Here is a 25,201-nt window from a genome sequence, read left to right on the forward strand (position 1 = left end):
TTTACTCTGTGACTTAGCCTATCCAGAAGCTTAACAAAACACTTTTTTTTTTTTAATTTTATGCTTCAGCAAAATTACAAAAATACCATCAAACTTCAGAGTAGCCTTGAAAATTTTAAAGTATGAAAATTAGGCTGGGCGAGGTAGCGGGCGCCTGTAGTCCCAGCTACTCGGGAGGCTGAGGCAGGAGAATGGCGTAAACCTGGGAGGCGGAGCTTGCAGTGAGGTGAAATCCGGCCACTGCCCCCCAGCCTGGGAGACAGAGTGAGACCCCGTCTCAAAAAAAAAAAAAAAAAAAGAAATTTAAATCAGTGTATGCTGATAATCTGCTATTATCAACTAGTGGCATTTATCAACTTATTTATGTGGATCCATTCTCAAGACAGATATTCTTTTTTAAAAATAACTTAGCAATCTGGATAGCTATTCCACCTATAAAATTGGCTAGTGTTCACAAAGTATTTTAGAAGTCTTATTTTCTAAATATATACATAATCCTAACAGTCCAATAACATATTTTATTAGCTATGATCTAGTCTCTCCAATAAAATGGAGAGAATACAATCAATATATTGAAAGTATCATTCTGCTTCTAAAGTTTAAGAGATGAAAGGGTGAAAGGACCAAAAAACACAGGAGAACTTGTGCTAATTAGAGTTCTCTGAAAAACTTCAATTCCACATATTGGATTCATCAGAAGGTAATATTAATTTTATTGTCTAGAAAGTTTTTAGTTCATGGTGATAATGATGATACTTAACTTTGTTTCTGAGATGATTGTTCTCACAACCATTTTACATTTGGTTAAAAAGTTAAGATTTCTATATCATTTAAAAATTTCCCCCAGATAATCATTTGCTTCCTGTGGCATTTAGTTTATTTATTAATCAAGTTCACTTAGAAAATGCCAGGCAGTACTAATACTTTGAATAATGAAACACATTATTTAGAAAACTTAATATGTGTGCATTGTTTGAAATTGTGTTCTAATAAAAGCCACAACAAAATGTTTTAAGTTAATAGTATGTGCAACATATTGTGCTGTAAGTTTTACAATATACATAGTAGTACAAAACATAGTCCCTGCCCTCTTGAACTTATGTTCCACAAACACAGAACAAAGGGATTCTACTGCCAAGAGAAATGCTTTATCTCAATCTGTAACTACATGGGATTTGAAATGTTTAAGTTGTTAAATATAAGACTGCATCTCTCTCTTTTCTGGCTTCTGAAATTTTAACATGGTGTTAAAGTTTAAATTTACTTGTAAAAAAATTCCTTATAAACTTTAATCATGACTAGAATACAAAATACATACAAATGGGTGATCTATTACAATACCAAACTAATAAAAATCTATTATACATCTATTTCAACTTCTGAAGCCTAAGAAATAAGAGTTATACAGCATCTACATGTCTACACATTGGTTGATATGTTTTATAAAAGTTCAAAACATTAGCATGCTTTTACAATTAACCACCGTCCTAGAATTTTAGATGCTGTAGCATGTTAACTTCTGATTATATCTACCTATTTTCTTAGAATTGCAGGCATCTCTATAAGCAATTTAAAAAAGCTTTATTTCAAAACGGTTTTCAGCAAGGATCTCATTTGGTAACATAAAGATAGATCTTATGACCTCTTCCCTAAAGTTAAGTCTACAAAAAAGAATAGTATTCCACAGAGTCAATATAATTTTACCTGTTCACCCTACCGCAGTTCATCAAATCTAAGACACCAACAATTGTGAGCTACACCATTATATTGTACCACTATGAAAGGAAAAAAATACTGCCAATTAAACTATGATATTCTACATAAATCACAGTCATCCCTCCAGAAAACTGGTTAGTTCTTCTGGCTTGGGCTGCACTGCTGGATGTGTGTAATAGGCAATTGTTTCACATGTATCTCAGGCAAAATAGGTTCATCTATTATTGCTATCTTCCATTTTTAGGTTCCGTAAAGCACTTGGTTATTGCTTCGCAAAAAAAAAAAAAAATATGGGATTAGGGCCAGGTGCAGTGGCTCACGCCTGTAATCCCAACACTATGGGGGGGCCAACGTGGGTGGATCATTTGAGGTCAGGGTTTCGAGACCAGTCTGGCCAACATGGTGAAGCCCCGTCTCTACTAAATATACAAAAATTGGCTAGGTGCGGTGGCATGCGCCTGTAATCCCAGATACTCTGGAGGCCAAGGCAGGAGAATCTTGACCCCAGGAGGCGGAGGCTGTAGCAAGCCGAGATCACACCACTGCCCTCCAGCCTGGGTGATAGAGTGAGACTGCCTCCGGAGAAAAAAAAAAAAAGAAAGAATGGGAATGTCATTCCTCTAATGTGGAAGAATTCAAGTATCAAATCTGCACTCCACTGCTTCATTTCAGTGTATTTTTTAATATATAACATTTTTATTGACATAAAATTTACATACAGTGAAATGCGCAAATAGATGAGTTTTGATAAACGGATACTAAGTATAAGCACTATTTCAATCAAGATAAAGAACATCTGCATCAACCAGAAAGTTTCCTTATATACCTTTCAGTCAAACGCCATTCCCCTTCCCAACAGGCAACCACTCTTCTGCTTTCCATTCGTTTTTTCTGTTTTGGGAATTTATATACACACACTCATATACCAGATGTATTATTTTGTACCTGGCTTCTTTCATTCAAGAAAGATGTGGGATGTATCAGTAGTTCATTCTTTTTTATTGCTAAGTAGAATTCTATTGTAAGAAAATACCATTCTCCTGCTAGTGGATATTTGGGTGTGCCTTAGTACACTCAGGATACAATAATAGAAATAGCATAGACTGGGGTGGCTTGTAAACAACAGGAATTCATCACTGTTCTGGAGGCTAGGAAGTCAAGATAAAGATATTGGCAAGTCCAGTGTCTAGTGAGGTCCCACTTCCTGGTTTGCAAACTGTATTACTGCTGTGTCCTCATATCACAGAAGGAGCAAGGAAGCTCTCTGGGACCCCTTTCATGAGGGTGCTTATCCTATTTGTGAGGACAGAGCCCTCATGAACTAATTACTTCCCAAATACCCTGGCATTAGTGACTAAGTTTCAACATATAAATTTTGTGGGACACAAATGTTCAGTATATAGCAGGGTAGTTTCAAGGTCTGGGTTATTACAAGTAAAGCTAACATAAATATTCCTGTATAAGTGTTTTTGTGAACACATGCTTTCATTTCTCTTATGTAAATACGTTTGAGTGAATCATGGGGTTATGTGCAACTTTATAAGAAACTGCCAAGAAGTTTTCCAAAGCAGTTGAACCATTTTATACTTCCACTAAAAATGTATGAGACTTCTAGTCTTTTGAATTTTAGTCTTTCTAATGGGTATGTGAAATAGTATCTCAACATCATTTTAATTTTTACTTCCTCAACAACTGATGATACTGAGAATTTTCTTCATGTGCTGACTGACCATTTGTATACCTTCTTTTGTGGAATATCATTATCTCTTGCTTATTTTAATTGGATTTTAAAATACTGACACACAGGATTCTAGATACAAAACTTTTGTTAGAAATGTGCAATGAAAAGATTTTCTCCCAGCATGTGGCTGGCCTTTTTATTTTCTTAATGGTGTCTTTTGATGAACAGAAGTTAAATTTTTTTTTTTTTATGGTTCACTCTTTAAAAAACAAACAAAACAAAAAACACTATTTCAAAGTCACAAAACATTCTATTATGCTTTATTCTAGAAGCCTTACAGTTTTAGCTTTTAAGTTTGTGTGTATAATCTACCTTAAAAAATGTTTGTGTATGGCGTTAGGTAATGGCTGAGAATCATTCCTCTCCACCCATATATTTATCCAATTGTTTCAGTACCATTTATTGCTAAGGCATTTGTTTCTCAATTGAATTGCATTGACGTTTTTGTCGAAAATAGTATAGGCCCATTTATGCAATCTCCATTATTTTCATTCATCTAACTATCTTTATATCATCAGTACAATGTGTGGATTACTGCAGCTTGATATTAAGTCTTGAAATCAGGTAGTGTGAGTCCTCTCTCTTCGTTCCTCCATAATAACTGTTTCAATGACAAATTACACCATATCTTTTTTGAAGATATTTTGCACCACATTTAAATTCAACATATATAGTACCATCTATGCACATACCTCACAGATCTGATGAAACTATGAATTGCCATCACCATTTTGTGCATGTGCCAGTAATAAAAACTATGTCAGGACTGCCACCTAGCCACAGCAACTCTAAGATACCATCATTCATATGACATATTACAATTTCAGAGATATTAAATCATGAAAAATAACTGTGTATATTGGAATTAATAAAGTATATAATACTCTAGAACTAATTAAACTTAACAAAGAATGTGACCAAAGTGCTATATATTACAGCACTATCAATTCAGCTACCCTAGGTCAACTGTCAATGTATCCTGTTCCATTACAACTCCACTCTCAGCTTAGAAGCTTCAGCTAATTGCAGCAATGACCAGATGGAATACAACTTAGGATGTTAAAGAGGGCAAAATTTAAGTCTATCAAGTACTACCCAGACTTAAGCCTTAAATAACAAACAACAGTACTTTATTTCTATGACTCCTCTTGAACAAGAAATTTGAACAAATCACTTCTGGCCTATCAATATATAATAATACAGCTGTCTATAAGGTAACATCCAAAAGGTAAAAATGCATCCGAAATTCAAATATGACGAATGTTATACTTTTTGCTTCCTAGCCTACAGAACTTTAAATATATCTCTATAGATATATTTAGGCATTTATTTAATTCTAGAGCCGTATGTATTTCACTATGAATTTACCTTCTTTATTCAAAGTAGAATTCAATTTTTTACAATTTTACAGTGGGCTGTTTAAATTATTACTATGACAATCTACAAAGCCTGTTATCTTCCTACCAGACTTCAGGTTTCTATTCTTGCAACTTTCTTTTTTTTTTTGAAACGAGGTCTTGCTGCAGGGTGCGTAGGCTGGTTTCAAACTTCAAACTCCTGGGCTCAAGCAATCTTCCCACCTCAGCCTCCCAAAGTGCTGAGACTACAGGCATGAGGCACCACGCCAGACCTGGACAACAGTTTTCTTGGAGGCAAAGCCAATCACTCAGATATATGGCATATCAACTAGTGTGCTGCTTTACATGTAGCATCCTCATCAGAGCACAACTAAATGAAATTGAAACAAAAATTAAAAAAAAAAAAAGACAAATGAAACAAAAAAAGCTGGTTCTTTGAAAAGATAAACAAAATGGGAGCTATTACACCTGATACCACTGAAATACAAAATATCATTCAAGGCTACTATGAACACCTTTACAAGCATAAACTAGAAAACCTGGAAGATATGGATAAATTCCTGGAAAGATTCAAACCTCCTAGCTTAAATCAGGAAGAATTAGATACTCTAAACAGACCAACAACAAGCAGCAAGATTGAAATGGTAATTTAAAAATTACCAACCAAAAAAAAAAAATCCAGAACCAGAAGGATTCACAGCTGAATTGTATAGATATTCAAAGTAGAATTGGTACCAATTCTTTTGACACTATTCCACAACATAGAGAAAGAGAATCTTCCCTAAATCATTCTATGAAGCCTGTAATACCCTAAAACCAAAACCAGGAAAAGATATAACCAAGAAAGAAAACTACAGACCAATATCCCTGATGAATATAGATGCAAAGATCCTTAACAAAGGACATCCAACCCAATCCAACAACGTATCAAAAAGATAAACCACCATAATCGAGTGGGTTTCATACCAGGGATGCAGGGATGGTTTAACATACACAAGTCAATAAATGTGATACATTACATAAACAGAATTAAAAACAAAAATCACATGATCATCTCAATAGATGTAGAACAAGCATCTGACAACATCCAGCATCCCTTTATGATTTAAACTCTCAGCAAAATTGGCAGACAACGAACATACCTCAATGCAATAAAAGTCATCTATGACAAACCCACAGCTAACGTAGTTCTGAATGGGGAAAAGTTTAAAGCATTCTGTTTGAGAACTGGAACAAGACAAAAATGTCCACTCTCTTCATTTTTTTCAACATAGTAATGGAAGTCGTAACCAGAGCAATCAGACAAGAGAGAAATAAAGGGCATCCATCGGTAAAGAAAAAGTCAAACTGTCACCGTTTGCTGAGGATATGATGGTATACCTAGAAAACCCTAAAGATTCCTCCAAAAGCTTGTAGAACTGATAAAAGAATTCTACAAACTTTCCAGATATAAAATTAATGCCCACAAATCAGTAGCTCTCCTATACACCAATAGTGACCAAGCAGAGAATCAAATCAAGAACTCAACTCCTTTTAGAATAGCTGCAAAACACACACACACACAAACACACAAACACACACACACACACACACACACACACACACAAAATGCTTAGGAATATATCTAAACAAGAAAGTGAAAGATCGCTACAAGGAAAACTACAAAACACTGTTGAAAGAAATCATAGATGACACAAACAAATGGAAACACATCCCATGCTCATGGATGGGTAGAATCAATATTGTGAAAATGACCAAAAGCAATCTACAATTTCAATGCAATTCCCACCAAAATACTAACATCATTCTTCACAGGACTAAAAAAAAAATCCTAAAATTCATATGCAACCAAAAAAGAGTCCACATAGCCAAAGCAAGACTAAGCAAACAGAACAAATCTGGAGGCATCACATTACCTGATTTCAAACGCTACACTACAAGGACATAGTCACCAAAACAGCATGGTACTGGTATACAATAGGCACACAGACCAATGGAACAGAACAGAGAATCCAGAAATAAACCCAAATACTTAGAGCCAACAGATCTTTGACAAAGCAAACAAAAACATCAAGTGGGTAAAGGACACCCTATTCAACATACAGTGCTGGGATAATTGGCACGTCACACGTAGGAGAATTAAACTGGATCATCTCTCACCTTATAAAAAATCAACTCAAGATAGGTCAAGGACTTAAGTCCTGAAACACTTCAAGGACTAAGACCTGAAACTATTAAAATTCTAGAAGATAATACAGGAAAAACCCTTCTAGACACTGGCTTAGGCAAGGATTTCATGACCAAGAACCCAAAAGCAGACGCAATAAAAACAAAGATAAATGGCCAAGACTTAATTAAACTAAAAAGCTTTTGCAAGGCAAAAGGAATAGTCAGCAGAGTAAACAGTCAACCCACAGAGTGGGAGAAAAATCTTCATAATTTATACCTCTGACAAAGGACTAATATTCAGAATCTACATCAAACTCAAATTAGCAAGACAAAAACAATCCCACGAAAAAGTGGGCTACGGACAGGAATAGACAATTCTCAAAAGAAGATAAACAAATGGCCAAGAAACATGAAAAAAATGTTCAACATCACTAATGATCAGGGAAATGTAAATCAAAACCAGAATGAAATATCACCTTACTTCTGCAAGAATGGCCATAGTCAAAAAATCAAAAAATAATAGACGTTGGCATTTGATGAGGTGAAAAAGGAACACTTCCACATTGCTAGTGGGAATGTAAACTAGTACAACCACTAAGGAAAACAGTGTGGAGATTCCTTAAAAAACTAAAAGTAGAACTGCCATTTGATTCAGCAATCCCACTAGTGGGTATCTACCCAGAAGAAAAGAAGTCATTATACAAAAAAGATACTTGCACACGTTTACAGCAGCACAATTCACAATTGCAAAAATGTGGAAACAACCTAAATGACCATTAATCAGTGAGTGGATAAAGAAACCAGTGTATATATATACCGTGGGATACTACTCAACCATAAAAGGGAAGGAATTAATGGCATTTGCAGCAACCTGGAAGGAATTGGGGATTATTATCCTAAGAGAAGTAACTCAGGAATGGAAAACCAAACATTGAATGATCTCGTTCGTAAGTGGGAGCTAAGTTATGAGGATGCAAAGGCATAAAAATGACAAAATTGACTTTGGGGATACAGGGAGAAAGTGTGGGAAGGGGGTGAGGGATAAAAGATTACAAATCAGGTTCAACATACACTGTTCGGGTAACGGGCACACCAAAATCTCACAAATTACTTAGTCATGTAACCAAATAACACCTGTTTCCCAAAAACTTGTGGAAATAAATTTTTTTTAAAGACAAAAGTTAAAAGATAAATTTAGGCAACATAATAAATCTTTAAATCAATAGAAAAAAACATTCAGCATTCTCAAAACATTGGTTGAACTAAAAAATTGGTCTGAAATAACTGTTTTCATAAAACCATGTAAGTTTTCTAAGAGCTCTGAGACCACCATTTGGAAATTATGACAACTGTATTCATATATGTACATATATGAATACATATTTCAGGTATGTACATGTATGAATGCATATGCATGAATGCACATTTCATATATGTATATGCATGAATGCATATTTCATATATGTATGTGCATGAATGCATATTTCATATATATATGGAACAATGGCACTGAATAAACACTAACCAATTATGACCCTTAGAAACTATGACTTCATTCTATTTCTGGTATGACAGATCCCCTAAGTAACTGCAACAATAATTCCAAAATAAAACCAATTAAACAACAGATCTCACAAAGTGAGCAGTTTGGTAGTTATCAGAGACCAGGAAGGGTGGGAGAGTGGAGGAGATAGAGAAAGGTTGATTAATGGGTACAGAAATACACGTAGAAGAAATAAGACCTAGTTTTCAATAAATCCATAGAGTGACTACAGTAAACAATAATTTATGGTATATTTCAAAAGAGCTATTAAAGAATAATTTGAATATTTCCAATATAAAGATAAATGTTTAAGGTAGTATATATCTTAATTACCCTGATTCATCACATAAGAATGTGTCAAAATATTACATATACCTCAAAATATGTGGGTCTATTATGTATCAATACAAACAAAGGGAAAAAGAAAAAAAAATCTTAAAAGTATATCTGAGCTAGCTAGCAAGGTATAAAACATACTTAGGCCAAAGACCGAGTAAAAAGAGAGGAACTCAAAGAAGTAAGAATAACACTGCAGACTGCTATCCATTGGATTTGCAAACCAATTAAAGTTAAGCCTGGTTTTTCACCGCGCTCCTGAAATAGAAAATAAGTCCAAATTCTGTTCAAGGTAGAAAATAAGAGTTCCTTCCCTTATAAAGCTGAGACTCAGGGGTTAAGTTCAACACAATGGTAAACTAGAAATAAACTCACTGTTCACCCTCTTCCCCCACAACCCCAACCCTGACCCTAACCCTTATTTGACAATTGCAAGGAAAATCAAATATCTCAAATGGTAAAACTGACCTCATTTGAATTTGCAGCAAGAACAACAGTATCTAGATATTTAAAACCTCCAATAGAGAATTTAAAGTTATGCTAGATTGGTAATGCTCCCAGGTGCTTAAAAGACACAGATGCACATCTACTCTGGAGTTCTCTCATATTCACTTGGAGATCAAAGAATTTCTACAGAAAATAATTCCAAGGAAAATGAACAGTAAATGAGTAAATTAACAAAAAAAAAAAAAAAAAAAAAAAAAAAAAAAAAAACTAAACACACAAGGAAACAAGTTATCATGTATGAAACAACATTCAAAGGAAGACGACTAAGGACTCCAAATGCTATAATTACCAAAAACCAAGGCTTATGAAATAAACCAAGTTTGCAAATATGTACAGTAAAAAAGAATTACAAAGATAGATAATGGTTTGAAAAATAACTAAATAGAATCACAAAAACTGAAATATAAAATATCTGAAGTTTAAGGTGCGAAGGATAGGCTTAAGATCAGATTAAGGTGTGGCTAAAGAAATAGACAATTATAAATTAAAAGTAACGAACTGATGAAAAATGCAGGCAACAGAGAAAATGAGATAGAAAATGGAATCATTTAAGAAACATGGAAGACAGAAGGAGAAGATCTAAAGTATGTCTCATTTAAGTTCCAGAAAGAGGCGAGAAAAAAGGGGGGATGGGGAACAGAACATATGCAAAAAAATTGAAAAAAAAAAAAAAAAAAAAAAAAAAAAAAAAAAAAAAAAATGCATATTTCACAGATTATCAAAACGGCCAAGACATTGAGAACTGATGAAAAACACCAATATGCAGATTTAATTCTGACAAATTCCAAGTGGTATATATAAAAAAGAAATCCACATCTAGCTACAGCAGATAAATTTAAAATGATCTTTAAAATAACCACATGGAACAGATTTCCCTCATAGGACTGATTATCACACTAACAACTAACTTCTCATCATCAAAACAAAGGAAGCTAGAAGATAGTGGAGTAATATTTTCAATGTGATGGGAAAAAAACAAACTCCCATATTATTTTCCAAAGTGGCTGTATCATTTTGCATTGCCTGGGGCTGTTGAGAACAAGTACTATTCTCAGTCCAGTCTACGCTCCGGTAATTTTTCTGCCTGTTTCTTTCCTGGTGACTTTTTCCCAGGCCTCATGTAGTTTTCTCACATGCCTGTGCTGATTAGTATTTGGCCGATATAAGGAGAACCTTCTACATAGCGTTTGAGCTCCTTCTGTGCACAATCTCTCCTCTTTGGAACTCGGCCCCATGTGGCTGCCAACAAGGCCAAAATCAGGAAGTTATACCCAATCATTTATGTTAAATAACCTTAGAGTTCCAATAAACAACTTTCAAGATCCTGTTTATAGATGTAAAGTGTATTTTTAAAAATATTTCCGTAATATAATCTTAATTTTGTTCATTAGGATGGGTTTTATTTTTTTTCCTTCATTTACTTATTGAAGGGATACAAAACTAAAGAATCCTCAATTTTACATAAAACCAAATAGAATCTATGCCAACTTGAGCTATGAGTTACAGCCAGTACCATAATTGTGTGGAGGAGGTTTCAATTATGCATTAATTACACAGCAAAGCCTCCAGCTGACTCAAACTGTCGGGGAGATGTCAGTTGCAATGAGGTGTTAAACAATGAAGGGAGTGTTTTAAACTTGTAAGAAACATCAGGTATGGTCTATCCTAAGAATGTCGTCTGTTTGTCTGGTTTCTCTGTAGTAAACAAGACTAAAGAGAATGACACTAAAATTTACTTTGTGATTTCTTGCACTATTCACTATTTTCTGCTATAAAACAGTGTTTATTAGATTTGTAATACATTCCGATGAACAACACGGGAAAGGTTCTTGAGAATGCAGAATGAAAAGACAATTTTTTTAACATTCCACAAACTTATTGTAAATTTTGTATAACCAGTCAAATATATCTATTTTTAAAAAATTTGTCAATTACTAAAATTTGTGAGATTGGATAATGCCAAATTCACAAATCATAAAATGGGTTAAAAAATACAGTAAATGGCCGGGCGCGGTGGCTCAAGCCTGTAATCCCAGCACTTTGGGAGGCCGAGACGGGCGGATCACGAGGTCAGGAGATCGAGACCCTCCTGGCTAACACGGTGAAACCCCATCTCTACTAAAAAACACAAAACTAGCCGGGCGAGGTGGCGGGCGCCTGTAGCCCCAGCTACTCGGGAGGCTGAGGCAGGAGAATGGCGTAAACCCGGGAGGCGGAGCTTGCAGTGAGCTGAGATCCGGCCACTGCACTCCAGCCTGGGCGACAGAGCGAGACTCCGTCTCAAAAAAAAAAAAAAAAAAAAAAAAGTAAATGCAAAAAATAAAACGAAAAAACAAGACAGTACCAAGTGTAATGAAGCCTCGTGGGAACTAAAATTGAGTCCCAGGTGTGGACATGACTACTATATATCACAAAAAAGTATTTCAATTTGGAGATAAATGCAATAAATTAATTCATAGGTTGCATAAACACAGATACACAAAATCAAACTTTAAATTTCAGGTATACAAGTCCCCCATCCTCCAATCTTCTCGTCTCAATGTGCTCCCTCAGCCTTTTCTTTTTCTTTTTATTTATTTACTTAGTACTCATTATTTGGCTAACACTGTTTTAAACAATGTAGCTACAAGTAACAATAAAATAACAAGCTCTTGTCTCTGAGGAAATCATAATTTAATTGTAAAGACTAGAGACAGACTGCAAGACACAGAAACTATCACCAAAAAACGCATATATTTCAGATTATAAATCATGAAAAACCATGTTTATTGACTAAAAGGTGGAAAGCTCATACAAAACTAAACAATTTTAGAAGCAGTTAATGTAATCCATTTCTGTGAGTCTGACAGTTTCTGTCGTATTATCAAATCTATTTCAAGGACCAAAAGTATATCTTGTTCACACAATTGTAAATTATTTGAGGAATCTCATCAGATGACATATGCAATAAAAAAACTCACATCTGCCCGAATACTAAACTTTACTATAAAAGCCATACTATTAATGAAAAAAAAAATCCAATGAATATTTTGTCATTCAAAAGTACTAAAATTTTTTTTTAAAAAAGAATTCAGGTATGAATATACTACTATGTGCCAGGATACCTAGATTTTGTAAAGAAAGCTACTTAAGTTGGAGGCACTTAAAATTCAATTCTACATTTAGTGAAATTTGAAATCCACAAATACTGCAAATTGGTTTCTCACTTTGAATCAGTCAAAAGCAGTATAGTTTTTTTGGATGGGAAGGGGCTTTTCTTTGTTTAAAAGTTATCATTAGGCTGGGCACAGTGGCTCATGCCTGTAATGCCAGCACTTTGGGAGGCCGATGCACGCAGAGTTTGAGACCAGCCCAACCAACATGGTAAAACCCCATCTCTACTAAAAATACAAAAATTAGCCAGGCGTTGGGCCGCGTGCCTGTAACCCCAGCTATTCCGGAGGCTCCGGAAGGAAAATCGCTTGCACCCGGGAAGTGGAGGTTACAGTGAGCCGAGATCGTACCACTGCACTCCAGCCTGGGTGACAGAGTGAGACTCTGTCTCAAAAAAAAAATAAAATAAAAAAGTTATCATTGTTACTTTACTGAGAAAGAAGCCAGAGCATTCACATTTTTCTTTTGGGTATTAATTATGTTGCTGAATAAAACTGCTTTCCAGTAAAATTTTTAACAGGAAATTTTCAACATTAGAGCATTCAGATTACAAAATATAATTATTCTAATGCTGACTTAGGCCTTGAATCTTGTAGAAGACTTTGTTTTGTTCTGGATTATTATCACGCTACTGTCAAGGCCAGAATAAAACCCAATTTCTTTCTTTTGCTGTTCTTTCATTTTTTGTTCAAGAGGTACATGTGCAGGTTTGTCACACGGGTATATTCGTTACACAGGTATATTGCATGTCACTGGGGTATGGCATACAAATTATTTCATGACCCACAGTAATCTGCACGGTACACAACAGGTAGTTTCTTGTTTTTCTCCCTCTTCCCACCTTCCCCCTCAAGTAGGCCCTGGTGTCTTCTGTTTCCCTCTTTGTGTACAACATGTACTCAATGTCTACTTGGTTTTCTGTTTCTGTGTTAATTTGTGGTATTTGGTTTTCTGTTTCTCTGTTAATTTGTTAGGATAATGGCTTCCAGCTGCATCCATGTTGCTGCAAAGGACATGGTTTTGTTCTTTTTTATGGCTGCATAGTATTCCATGGCATATATGTACCAGATTTCTTTATCCAATCCACCACTGATGGGAATTTTGGTTGATTCAATGTCTCTGCTATTGTGAAAAGTGCCACAATGAACCTAAGAGTGTATGTGTCTTTTTGGTAGAAAGACTTATATTCCTCGAGGTATATATCCATAATCAGATTGCTGGATCAAATGGTAGTTCTAAGTTTTTTGAGAAATCTGCAAACTGCTTTCCACGGTGGCTGAAGTAAATTACATTCCCACCAGCAGCATATAAGCATTACCTTTTCTCCGCAACCTCACCAAGATCTATTATTTTCTAATGTTTTAATAATAGCCATTTTGACTGGTGTGATGTGAGATGATATCTTATTGTGGTTTTGATTTGCATTTCTCTAATGATTAGTGATGTTAAACATTTTTTTCCTATGTTTGTTGGCCATGTGTATATCTTCTTTTGAGAAGTGTCTGTTCAGGTCCTTTGCTCAGTTAATGGGACTGTTTGTTTTATGCTTAAGGTCCTTATACATTCTGGGTATTAGATCTTTGTCAGATGCATACACCTTGCAAATATTCTCTCCCATTCTGTATGTTGTCTGTTTACTCTGTTGACAGTGTCTTTTGCTGGGCAGAAGCTTTTTGGTTTAGCTCCCATTTGTCTATTTTTGTTTTTGCTGCATTTGCTTTTGAAGACTTCGTCATAAAATGTTTACCAAGGTTTATGTCCAGAATGGCATGCCCTGTTTTTTTCCTAGGGTTTTTACAGTTTGAGGTCCTACATTTAAGTCTTTTAATCCATCTTGAGTTGATTTTTGTATATGGTGAAAGTAAGGGGTTTGGTTTCAATCTTCTGCATTTGGCTAGCTAGTTATCCCAGCATCACTGACTAAGGAGCCCCTTCCCCTCTGCTTGTTCCTGTCGACTTTGTCAAAAAGTGGATGGTTGCCGGCGGGCAGCTTTATTTCTGGATTCTCTAACCTGTTCCGGCCTGTGTGTGTGTTTTTGCACCAGTACTATACTGTTTTGGTTACTCTAGTCTTGTTATATAGTTTGATATTGTGTAGTGTGATGCCTCTAACTTTGGTCTTTTTGCTTAGGATGCTTTGGTTATTCTGCCTCCTTTTTGGTTCCATACAGATTTTAGAACAGTCTGTTCAAATTTCTGAAAAAAATGAAATTTGGTAGTTTGCTAGGAACAGCAGTGAATCTGTAAGTTGTTTTGGGCAGTATGGCCACTTCAACAACATTGATTCTTCCTATCCATGCACATGAAATGTTTTTCCATTTGTTTGTGTCATCTCTGATTTCTTTCACAGTGTTTTGTAATTCTCATTTTAGAGATCTTTCACCTCCCTGGTTTAGCTGTATTCCCACGTGTTTTGTGTGTGCGTGTGTGTGCATGTGGGAGTGTGACTATTGTGAAAAGGACTGCATTCTTGAGTTGGCTATCAGCTTGGACATTAGTGTATAGAAATGCTACTTATTTTTGTACAGTGATTTTGTATCTGAAATTTCACTGAAATTGTTTATCAGTGCTAGGAACATCTGGGTAGAGACTATGGCGTTTTCTAGGTATGGAATCATATCATCTACGAAGATAGAAAGCATCTCTATTTGGATGTCTTTTCTTTCTTTCTTTCTCTTGTCTGAGTCCCCTGGCTAGTATTTCCAGTACTGATACAGGAGTACTGGGAAAGCAAAAGCATGGTCCCTCTAAATGATATGGAATGGGGGAAGACAAGCGCTGGGTAGAAGAGGGCCTGGTCCCTGGCTAGGGCTCCACCCCCACGAACCTACATGATGACAGGCACTTCTGCTTTCACACCCAAATGTTCCATTTTCCAAGACCAGCCTGGCCCGCCACACCCCCATCCAGGTCCTATAAAAACCCGACCCTAGTGGGCACACACACAGGCAGCCAGACGTCAAGAGGAGCACATCAGCAGAAGAAGACACAAGCGGCTGGATGTTGTGAGGAACACACTGGCGGAAGAAGACACAGCAAGCAAGCTCTTGGTGGTCAAGAGCACACCAACAGGCACCAGCAGGCCGACAGGCCATCAGAACGATGCAGAGTTTGGCCACAGCGGCCCAACTCCAGGGGAAAACCATCTCCTTTCTGGCTCCCCCATCTGCTGAGAGCTACTTCTACTCAATAAAACCTTGCACTCATTCTCCAAATCCACATGTGATCCGATTCTTCCAGTACACCAAGGTAAGAAACCCTGCGATAAAGCAATCCCCCTGTCCTTGTGGTAAGGTAGAGGGTCTGAGCTGGTTAACACAAGTCACCTATAGGGCAAACCAAAAGAGCATCCTGTTAACACACGTCCACTGGGGTTTCAGCTGTAAACATTCACCCCTAGACACTGCTGTGGGGTCTGAGCCCCACAGCCTGCCCGTTGGTATGCTCCCCTAGAGGTTTCAGCAGCAGGGTACTGAAGAAGCGAGCCACACCCCCATTGCACGCTCTGTGAGGGAGACAAAGGAATCTTTCCTGTTTCAGTACTACGTTGAATAGGGGTGGTGAGAGTGGACATTCTTAGTTTGTTCTGGTTCTCGGGGGAATGCTTCCAGCTTTTGCCTATTGAGTATGATGTTGGCTGTAGGACTGTCATAGACGGCTCTTATTAGTCTGAGATATGTTCCTTTGATGGGTAGTTTGTCGAGGGTTAACATGAAGGGCTGTTAGGGTTTATTGAAAGCCTTTTCTGCATCTACTGAGATGATCATGTAATTTTTTTAGTTCTGTTTATGTGATGAATCATGTTTACTGGTTTGCATTTGTTGAACGAACCTTGCATCCCAGGGATAAAGCCTATTTGATCAGGGTGTTTTAGCTTTTTGATGTGCTGCTGGATTCGATTTTCTAGTATTTTGTTGAGTTTTGCATCTATGCTCATCACTGGCCAGCAGGGTTTTTTGTTTTGTTTTGTTTTAAATTGTCTCTCTGCCAGAATGATGCTGGTTTCACAGAATGAGTTAGGGAAGTCTCTCCTCCTTGACTTTTTGGAGCAATTTCAGCAGGGCTGGTACCAGCTCTCCTTTACACATCTGGCAGAATTCAGCTGTTAATCTGTATGGTTTGGGGTTGGGGGACTTCTGGTTGGTAGCGTTTTTTTTTTTTTTACTACTGATTCAAATTCGGAACTCATTATTGGTCTGTTAAGGATTTCAATTCCTTCCTAATTCAATCTTGAGAGATTGTATGTTTCTAGGAGTTTATCCATTTCTTTTAGGTATTCTAGTTTGTGTGCACAGAGGTGTTCATAGTCTCTGAGGGTTTTCTGTATTTCTGTGCAGTTGGTGGTAATATCCCTTGGTCATTTCTGATTGTGTTTATTTAGATCTTTTCTCTTTTTTTCTCTATTAATCTAGCTAGCAGTCTATCAATCTTACTCTTTCAAAGAACCAACTTTTGGTTTTACTGATCTTTTGTATGGATTTTCACATATCAATTTTGTTCAGCTCTGATTCTGGTTATTTTCTTCTGCTACCTTTGGGACTGGTTTGCTCTTATTCTTGTAGTTCCTCCAGGTATGACGTTAGGTGGTTAATTTGAGATCTAACTTCGTGATATAGGCATTTAGCACTATGAACTTTCCTCTTAATACAGCTTGAGCTGCGTCCTAGAGATTCTGGTACACTGTATCTTTGTTTTCACTTGTTTCAAAGAATTTTTTGAGGCTGGGCATGGTGGCTCATCCCTGTAATCCCAGCACTTCAGGAGGCCAAGGCGGGCAGATCACTTGGGCCCACGAGTTTGAGACCAGCCTGGGCAACATGGCTAAGCCTAGTCTCTACAAAAAATACAAAACATTTGCCAGGTGTGGTAGCACACACCTGTAGTCCCAGCTACTCAGGAGGCTGAGGCAAGAGGATTGCTTGAGCCCAGGAGGCAGAGGTTGCAGAGAGCCAAGATCACACCACTGCACTTCAGCCTGGGTGACAGAGACCCTGTCTCAAAAAAAAAAAAAAAAAAAACTGTGTTAATTTCATTCTTTGCCAAAAGTGATTTAGGACTAGGCTGCTTAATTTCCATATAATTGTATAAAAACTTAATTTCTTAATCTGAATGTTTGTTAGGTATCTCAACGGTACAAATAATAACACTACTAAACTGATCATCAGGAGACCTGGTTGTATTTCCTGCTCTGCAACTAAATGGCAGAGGTAACCTAAGGCTAAAATAGACTTTAAGTTTCTTTTATCTATCTGTATTTTTGTTCAGGAATAAGAGTGGGTCAAACTAGATATACTGGGTATCATTTTTAGGTTTCAAGTTGTAGAAAACAATACATTTCAAGTTGTTTATATATTATGAAAAATCACTATTATATACATTCTCACTAATAGCACATAATTTGTGAGAGAAGCTAGATAAAGATTTTAAAGGCTAACTGTTGAGGTCAAATTTGTTTCTGAACCTATCTTCAGAATGTGATTCAAATTTGCAGAGTCAAAAGACAGTATATTTTTCACTGTACTTAGAATAAGGCATTGAAACTGAGTTTTACAACAAGTGCTAAACACATTTCTCAGCAGCTGCAACTAGTGACAAACCAGTGCCACTCTCATGTGAGTGCCTAGAAGGTTGGGCTTGTGGTACACTTATCCATAGAGTAATTTACTTTTTAGTTATTGCTCTGTAGATGTTAGCTGAAAGAACAAACTCAATATACACATCAATCTCCCCAAATGAGAGTTATCACTAAATTTATCTGAACCTGTCTCATAGTTAAGGCATCAACATCACTGATTAGAAAAACATAAAATTTATTTCTAATGTCAAGTGTATCCCAACTGCAAACAATCTATAGCTAAGTGGCCAAACAGCTTATAAAATAATCTGCTTTTTTTTTTCAGATGGAGTCTCACTCTGTCACCCAGGCTGGAGTGCAGTGGCGCCATCTCAGCTCATTGCAAGCTCCGCCTCCCAGGTTCATGCCATTCTCCTGCCTCTGCCTCCCAAGTAGCTGGGACTACAGGTGCCCGCCACCACACTCAGCTAATTTTTTTTGTATTTTTAGTAGAGACGGGGTTTCACTATGTTAGCCAGGATGGTCTTGATCTCCTGACCTCGTGATCTGCCTGCCTTGGCCTCCCAAAGTGCTGGGATTACAGGTGTGAGCCACCGTGCCCAGTCAATAGTCTGCATTTTTAATTCCCCTCAGGTACAACTCAAACAATTATGAAAAATGAATTAAGAAATTAGCTACATTTGGCAGAGTAACAACTTCCTATTAAAATGGGTTATACTATCTGGTATACTACATTACTGAAACTGGAACTTTATACATAAACACCTGGAAATGCTAAATACAATGTAACATATACCTGAAACGTTGACTAGAAAGAAAATAGTCATGGGCTACAAATGAAGAAAATGCTGAGGACTAATAAAGAACACAGGCATTGCCCACGAGGAAAGTGTAGGCAGTACTGAGAATTGGCTTTTACCAACTACATAGGGAAAGGACACAGAGGAACTGGAACTAGAGCCACACAGGAACTGGAACTAGAGCCACAGAAGAGTCACACAATCAATGAAAGATTAAACTAGAGGGAAAAACTGTTTCCAATCAAATGTCGCGGAAGCATATCCATCTTGATCTACCTCTGGAGGAGGGGAAGAAAAGGGGCTCCTGGATAATTTGTCAGCCAGGGTCCAATGTCACTCGGGTCTGATTCAAAGACGGGCTAGAAATCCTTATGTTAAGAATTAACACAAAAATCAACTCAAGGCTTGAGATATTCTTGAAGCACCTGGCAGGGCAATCACAAATCATTCCGGAAGGACACACCTTTAAGCCAGTACCACTTCAAATAAAACCACATTAAGATTAGTGAGCAACAGTCCAAATTCCTAACAAACACCAAAATTAAATAATATATGTAACACAACAGGAAAATTTGACAGCTTTTGTTTAGTAAGAAGAAACATGAAAATGTAACAAATACTATGAAAATATTAAAGCAGAATACAGTTAACCCCCTTCTCTCCAACTAGTGATCACAGCATTTCTCTTATCCTCTGAAACAGTATGTATTACCATTTTTGAGCTCCTGCATTTTCTATCCCCTATTTCATAAAATGCATTCTGATAGAAGGAACTATCTTAAAATCCGACATCAGTCAATGGTATTTAGCTGAATATATAAAATAGTCACCCATTTTAACAATGAGGATGACTAAAAAAAAAAAAATCTACTGAGGAAAAACTGTTTGCAACACTGTGTCTAAAAAACTTGATAGCATTCTGAAAATCACTTAAACATGGCTCATTTTAAACCTTGTTAATGTATATATCACTGAAGCTTATTTAAAACAATTTTATATTGCCATCTTTCTTTCTTCTGTCAACTTATAGCAATCCAAGAAGTAGATAAACAGACTTAAAAATAGTCACAATATTTAAAAGTGATATGTCTACTCATATTCATTAATAGAAGAAATGCTATGGGAAAATATATGTAAACTACTTAAATTTTAAATCTGAAAGTGGTTGGGAATGGAAGAGATTTATTTTGTGTTCAATAACCATGATGCATGTTTATTAGAACAAACTGGGTACAACTGTGATTGTATTCATTTTAATAAGGAAATGAGGAAGGAAAATAAGACATTAAAAATTTTTTAAAGTTAAGCATGTGGAAATTTTATCATCATTTATAGGTTTCATTTTCTTTAACATTCACTGCTATCTAGGTTAACTATGCCCGCCACCTATCCACCTACTTACTCTCACTAGGGTATAACATCTAATATTCAGAGAGAACCTGAACTGAGGAAGTTTTAGAACGTCCTCAAGCTCTCTCACAGAAAAATATCAAAAGAAAACAATTCTTACTAAAAGTTAATATGATAGTATCCTTTTTCATCAGGACTTTAGCCAGAAGTTTCTGTAACTTTCCCTAAAGGATTCAAATATAAAAGAATATATTCTGTTTTGAAAAATTATGTTTCATACTATGTGTAAGGCCTATACCACAGAAACTGAAATTTTGTTTTCTCCAAATAAGTAATACTGATTCAGTAACTACTATTTTCCAATGATATCTCAATGTCCTACGAATAGGATAGTTTAATAAATTACTTACTTCAGGTCCTGTAGAAGGTCTTTTGCATTAAGCATGGTTATTAAAGAGGTGGTAGCTGCAGGAATTATGATAATGGGTGTTCGGGATCCTATAAAGACAAAATTTTACAGGTAGAAAATATATTATTAGGAATTACAATTACTTTCCCTACTAAAAGTTAAAAGATTATAAATTGTAACTTTAACTCTTTTGATCTAAAAAATATTTTAAGCCAGTGGATATTAAAAAATAAATTAATAATCAATGCGGCTTGAGCTCTGACAAATCAGAATGGATACCAAGCACAAACATGTGATATAGCTGCATAAGGAAAGTATCAGGCCTGGTTCTGCAATCATTTACTTTTAAAAGTTAAGTTTAAAATCATATTCACAACCTCACCTTTCTTCTGATTTGGGGGAGGTCTTGCTTGAGAAACTGTAAAGAAGAAAAAAAATCACAACTCTATGTCATAAAAACCATATTCTTATTTTCAAACTTACAAGGGGCATTTTTTAAATTATTTGTATTCACATATGACTAACTGTAAATCAGAAGACGTATTTTACAACTTACTATCTTCTCAACATTCTCTGACAAAAATATTAAAATGCATTATTCAACAATCTGCAGTCAAAAGGAAAGTGAATATACAATATCCATAGCTCTGTTTCTACAGTTTCAGTTAACCACAGTCCACTGTGGTCTGAAAATATTAAAGAGAAAATTCCAGAAACAAACAATTCACAAGATTTGAAATTGCACATCTTTCTCAGGAGCATAACGAAATCTCACACTGCCCCACCCAGGATGTGAATGCTCTCTTTGTCCAGCACACCCACACTCTATACACTACCCACACTTTAGTCACTCAGTAGTCATCTCCTTCACTGTTATCACAGTTCTTGTTTCAAGTGGCCATTGTTTTACATACAAATGGCCCCAAAGTGCAAGAGTGATAAGGCTGACAATTTGGATATGCCACTACCAAAGACAGGACATTAAGTGTTTCCCTTAGGTGAAAAGGTGAAAATCTCTACTTAGTAAGAAAAGAAAAAAATAAAATAAAATCACATCCTGAGGTTGCTAACATCTACAATAAAAACAAAGAATCTACCACCCGTGTAATTGTGAAGAAGAAAAAGAAATTCATGCTACTTTTGCCTTTGTACCTCAAACTGCGAAAGTTTCAGTCACAGTGAGTGACCGTGTTTAATTAAGATGGAAAAGGCATTATATTTATGGGAGACATAAAGAGAAACATGTTCTGGTTGACTGAAACTGCTTTTGTACTATCCCTCCCTGGTTTCAAGTATCCACTGAGGGTCTTGGAATGTATGCCTTGTTAGTAAGTGGGGACTACTGTATTACAATGCTAGGCACTGAGTATCTACATTCATGGATGTTCAGGTCTCGCAAAAAAAAAAAAAAAGAGAGAGAGAGAAGAAATAATTTCATAATAAGCTGATTACCACTGTAATAAATGTGAAAGCAGAGTATAAGAGCAAATAATACTGTGCAAAGTGTGAATACGCTTAACCACTCTGGAAGAAAAGGAAAAGTAGTTATTGAGAGCTAAGTTTAAAAGATTCCTTTTATTTTTTTTTCTTTCTTTTAAAATTGTTTCTGGTCTCTTTTTAGGTGAGAAATACAGCATTACAGGTAATCAGTCATGTATATGTGAAGGTCTATATTATCTGAAAATGACCCTATGATCTCGATTGTGATCATATTATAAATACACAAATCTTCCTATCTTTTTTTGTTCTTTTTAACAAAAACAGGGTCTCGCTCTGTCACCCAGGGTTGATTTCGAACTCCCGAGCTCAAGCTATCCTCCCACCTCAGCCTCCTAAAGTGCTGGGATTACATGGGTAAGCCACTGAGCCTGGCCCGTATCTTCGTATTATGTTTATATACAATGAACTTTTAATGCATAGAAATATTTGTTGACATTAATGATAATAACCTAACACAAGATCAATATATCTTAGGATAAAAAGTGCTGCAAGTTCTATTCTCAGTATTTGACCATACAATAACTCAATGTGCCACATGCTATGATCGAGTTTTGTTTTTTAAATGACAAAAATAAAGAAAAATTTAGAAGACTTAAAATTCTAATTGAATGTCAGTTCTTAAAAACGGATACCATCTTTAAAGTGAATAACACAGCACACACACTTTCGGAAAACGTTTTATTTAAAAAGCAGCAAAATGCTACATTTTAACTAATTCTTTGTAATCCTTTGTATAGCTCTCTCATTGTGATAAACTATCATAGGATTCAGTAGTATGATCTTCGAGCCACAGAAAGCAGATAACGATATACACAAATACATGCTGAGACATATGCCTTTACTATTACGGTTTTCTCATCTTCTGGCTGAGAAAAAAAACTAGAATTTTCTTAAATCAATTAGAGAAATGGAGGGTCATGGATAAATCTGATTGGTTAGATAGTGTCATCTGGAATATAATACAGTCTCGGTAAATATTTGGCATTTGTTGGAGAGATAAAGGGATAACAGGATGGACAAACAGGAAACAGGAGTTTCTATTATGATTAAAGGGAACTACAAAAAAACAAAGAGGTTTCAAGAAATAAATCTTTGATGGACAGATGGAAGGAAAGGAGGGAAGGGGGAGAGGAAGAGAGGGAAGAAGAAAGAAAGGGCAAGGGAGAAATCTGTGACTGAAGTACTGTTGGATTTGGTGAGGAAATCCACAAATGCCCTCAGGAATTTAGGCAAACATTTACTAAACTCAAGGCCGAGAAGACCCAATGTAAGAAAAAGGCAAAACAAAACAACTCACAAATGTTAAAAATAAAGTTTAGAGGTTTAGTTTAAAAAAAAAAACTGCAAATGAATATTAACAAGTTCTCTAGTATGTAAGGACCCTGACTGAGACACTGTGATGAACATGTCAATGAGAAGCTTGATCTTAAAGAGGGAGGGGGAGAGAAACATAAGGAGTTTGTATGACAGAGTGATCAACAGCAAAGGTCTGTATTCAGATTATTTTAGTTCATATCCTTATTTTGCCACTGTCTAGGCAAGTTGATTAACTTTGCTCAGCCTCAGTTTCCTCAATTGTAAAAGCGATAATAGTTTCTATATCTTGATATTGCTGTGAGAATTTAAAAAATAATAATGCATGCCAAAGTCCTTAACCAGGTATTAGCACAAACTCACCATTTACTGAATCCTGTAACTACAGTAGATGCTAACTGCTGCCGCTTCTACTACTACTACTTCTACTACTACTCAAGCAAGTGCGCTAATTGCCAATTTACAAGCTGAGAATAAATCATAAGAAAAATTTCTGTTGCTTTGTTTGATTTCAAATAAATTAGATTCTTAAGAAACATTCATTCGGAGCCTATGTATAAGCATCGCTGCTAAGTTATTATTAAACTGCAAATAAAACAGAAGTAATTCCTGCCCTCAAAGAGCTTTCAGCAGAGTAGGGGAGCCCAGACCATAAACAAAAATGCAACCAAACAATCTAATTGGAACACATACTAAGGGAACAAAATGAGTGTATACTGGCAGAAAAGTGTGCTTTAGATAGAATGCATAAAGCTTCTCAAAGAAAGTGGCATTTAAGCTGAAATTTGAAAGATGAAAACAAGCCAACTTGCCAAGAACAAGTAGGCGAACAGTCCAGATAAGAGGTAGGAATGTGGGCAAATATCATGGGCAGGAAGAAATTGCTGCACTTAGGGAACTGAAACAAAGCAAATGTGTAGACCACAGGGAAGAAAGAAAGAATGGCAGGAGATGAGGTTACAAATACATGCAGAGATCAATTAATCTAGGGCCTTTTAAGCAATATTAAGTTTACATTTAAGTGCTACTGGAAAGTCCTATAACTATTAAGCTAGAAAATGACAAGATTTTTTTTTTTTTTTTTTTTTTTTTTTTTCAGGGTCTCAGCTCTTGTTGTCCAGGCTGGAGTGGCAGGTGGCCGGATCTCACTCAGCTGCAACGGATCCGCCTGCGCGGTTCAGCGCCATTCTAGCTGCCTCAAGCCTCCCGAGTGAGGAGACAACAGGATGCCGCGCCACCCTGCGCCGGCTAGTTTCTTTTGTATTAATTTTTGGTAGAGACGGGTATTCACCTTGTTAGCCAGGATGGTACTCAGATCTCCTGACTCGTGATCGCCCCGTCTCGGCCTCCCAAAAGTGCGGATTAGCACTTGAGCCACCGCGCCCGGCCAAGATTTTATTTTCGTTTCACAAGTCTGGAAGAAAAAAAAAAGACAATGGATTTGGACAAGGGATCAAAAAGGGTACAAGTGTGAAAGCAGAAAGTTCAGTTAGGACTATTACAACAGTCAACAATGGTGCTACTCAAACCATGTGTGGTTGAGTTTTTGTTTTATTTCCAATTCAAAGTCAACTGAATAAAATATAATAACAATGAATTTCTAGAAAGATGATAACGTACTCAGATGCTATGACACTATTTTACCCTCAATTTCTGTATCTATTTTGTTGGCACCGGAAATAAAAAGGTCATGGGCTGACCAAAGGCAGCCGATCACACTGAGACCCACT

The 25,201-nt window shown here is 36.3% G+C and overlaps 1 protein-coding gene across 2 annotated transcripts in view; it reads right to left on the reverse strand.

Moving 5' to 3' along the window:
- CDC73 (cell division cycle 73) overlaps positions 1 to 25,201 on the reverse strand; it is a 141,440-nt gene that overhangs the window by 22,212 nt on the left and 94,027 nt on the right. For both annotated transcript variants that reach the window (XM_017891600.1, XM_017891601.1), the window contains 2 exons: positions 21,040 to 21,075; positions 20,659 to 20,746 (listed from right to left, as the gene is read on the reverse strand). In XM_017891600.1, coding sequence (XP_017747089.1) covers positions 20,659 to 20,746; positions 21,040 to 21,075 — 124 coding nt within the window. The remainder of the gene's footprint in view (positions 1 to 20,658; positions 20,747 to 21,039; positions 21,076 to 25,201) is intronic.

Source organism: Rhinopithecus bieti, unplaced genomic scaffold (genome assembly GCF_001698545.2).
Source record: "Rhinopithecus bieti isolate Rb0 unplaced genomic scaffold, ASM169854v2 scaffold_20206, whole genome shotgun sequence".
NCBI lineage: Eukaryota > Metazoa > Chordata > Mammalia > Primates > Cercopithecidae > Rhinopithecus > Rhinopithecus bieti.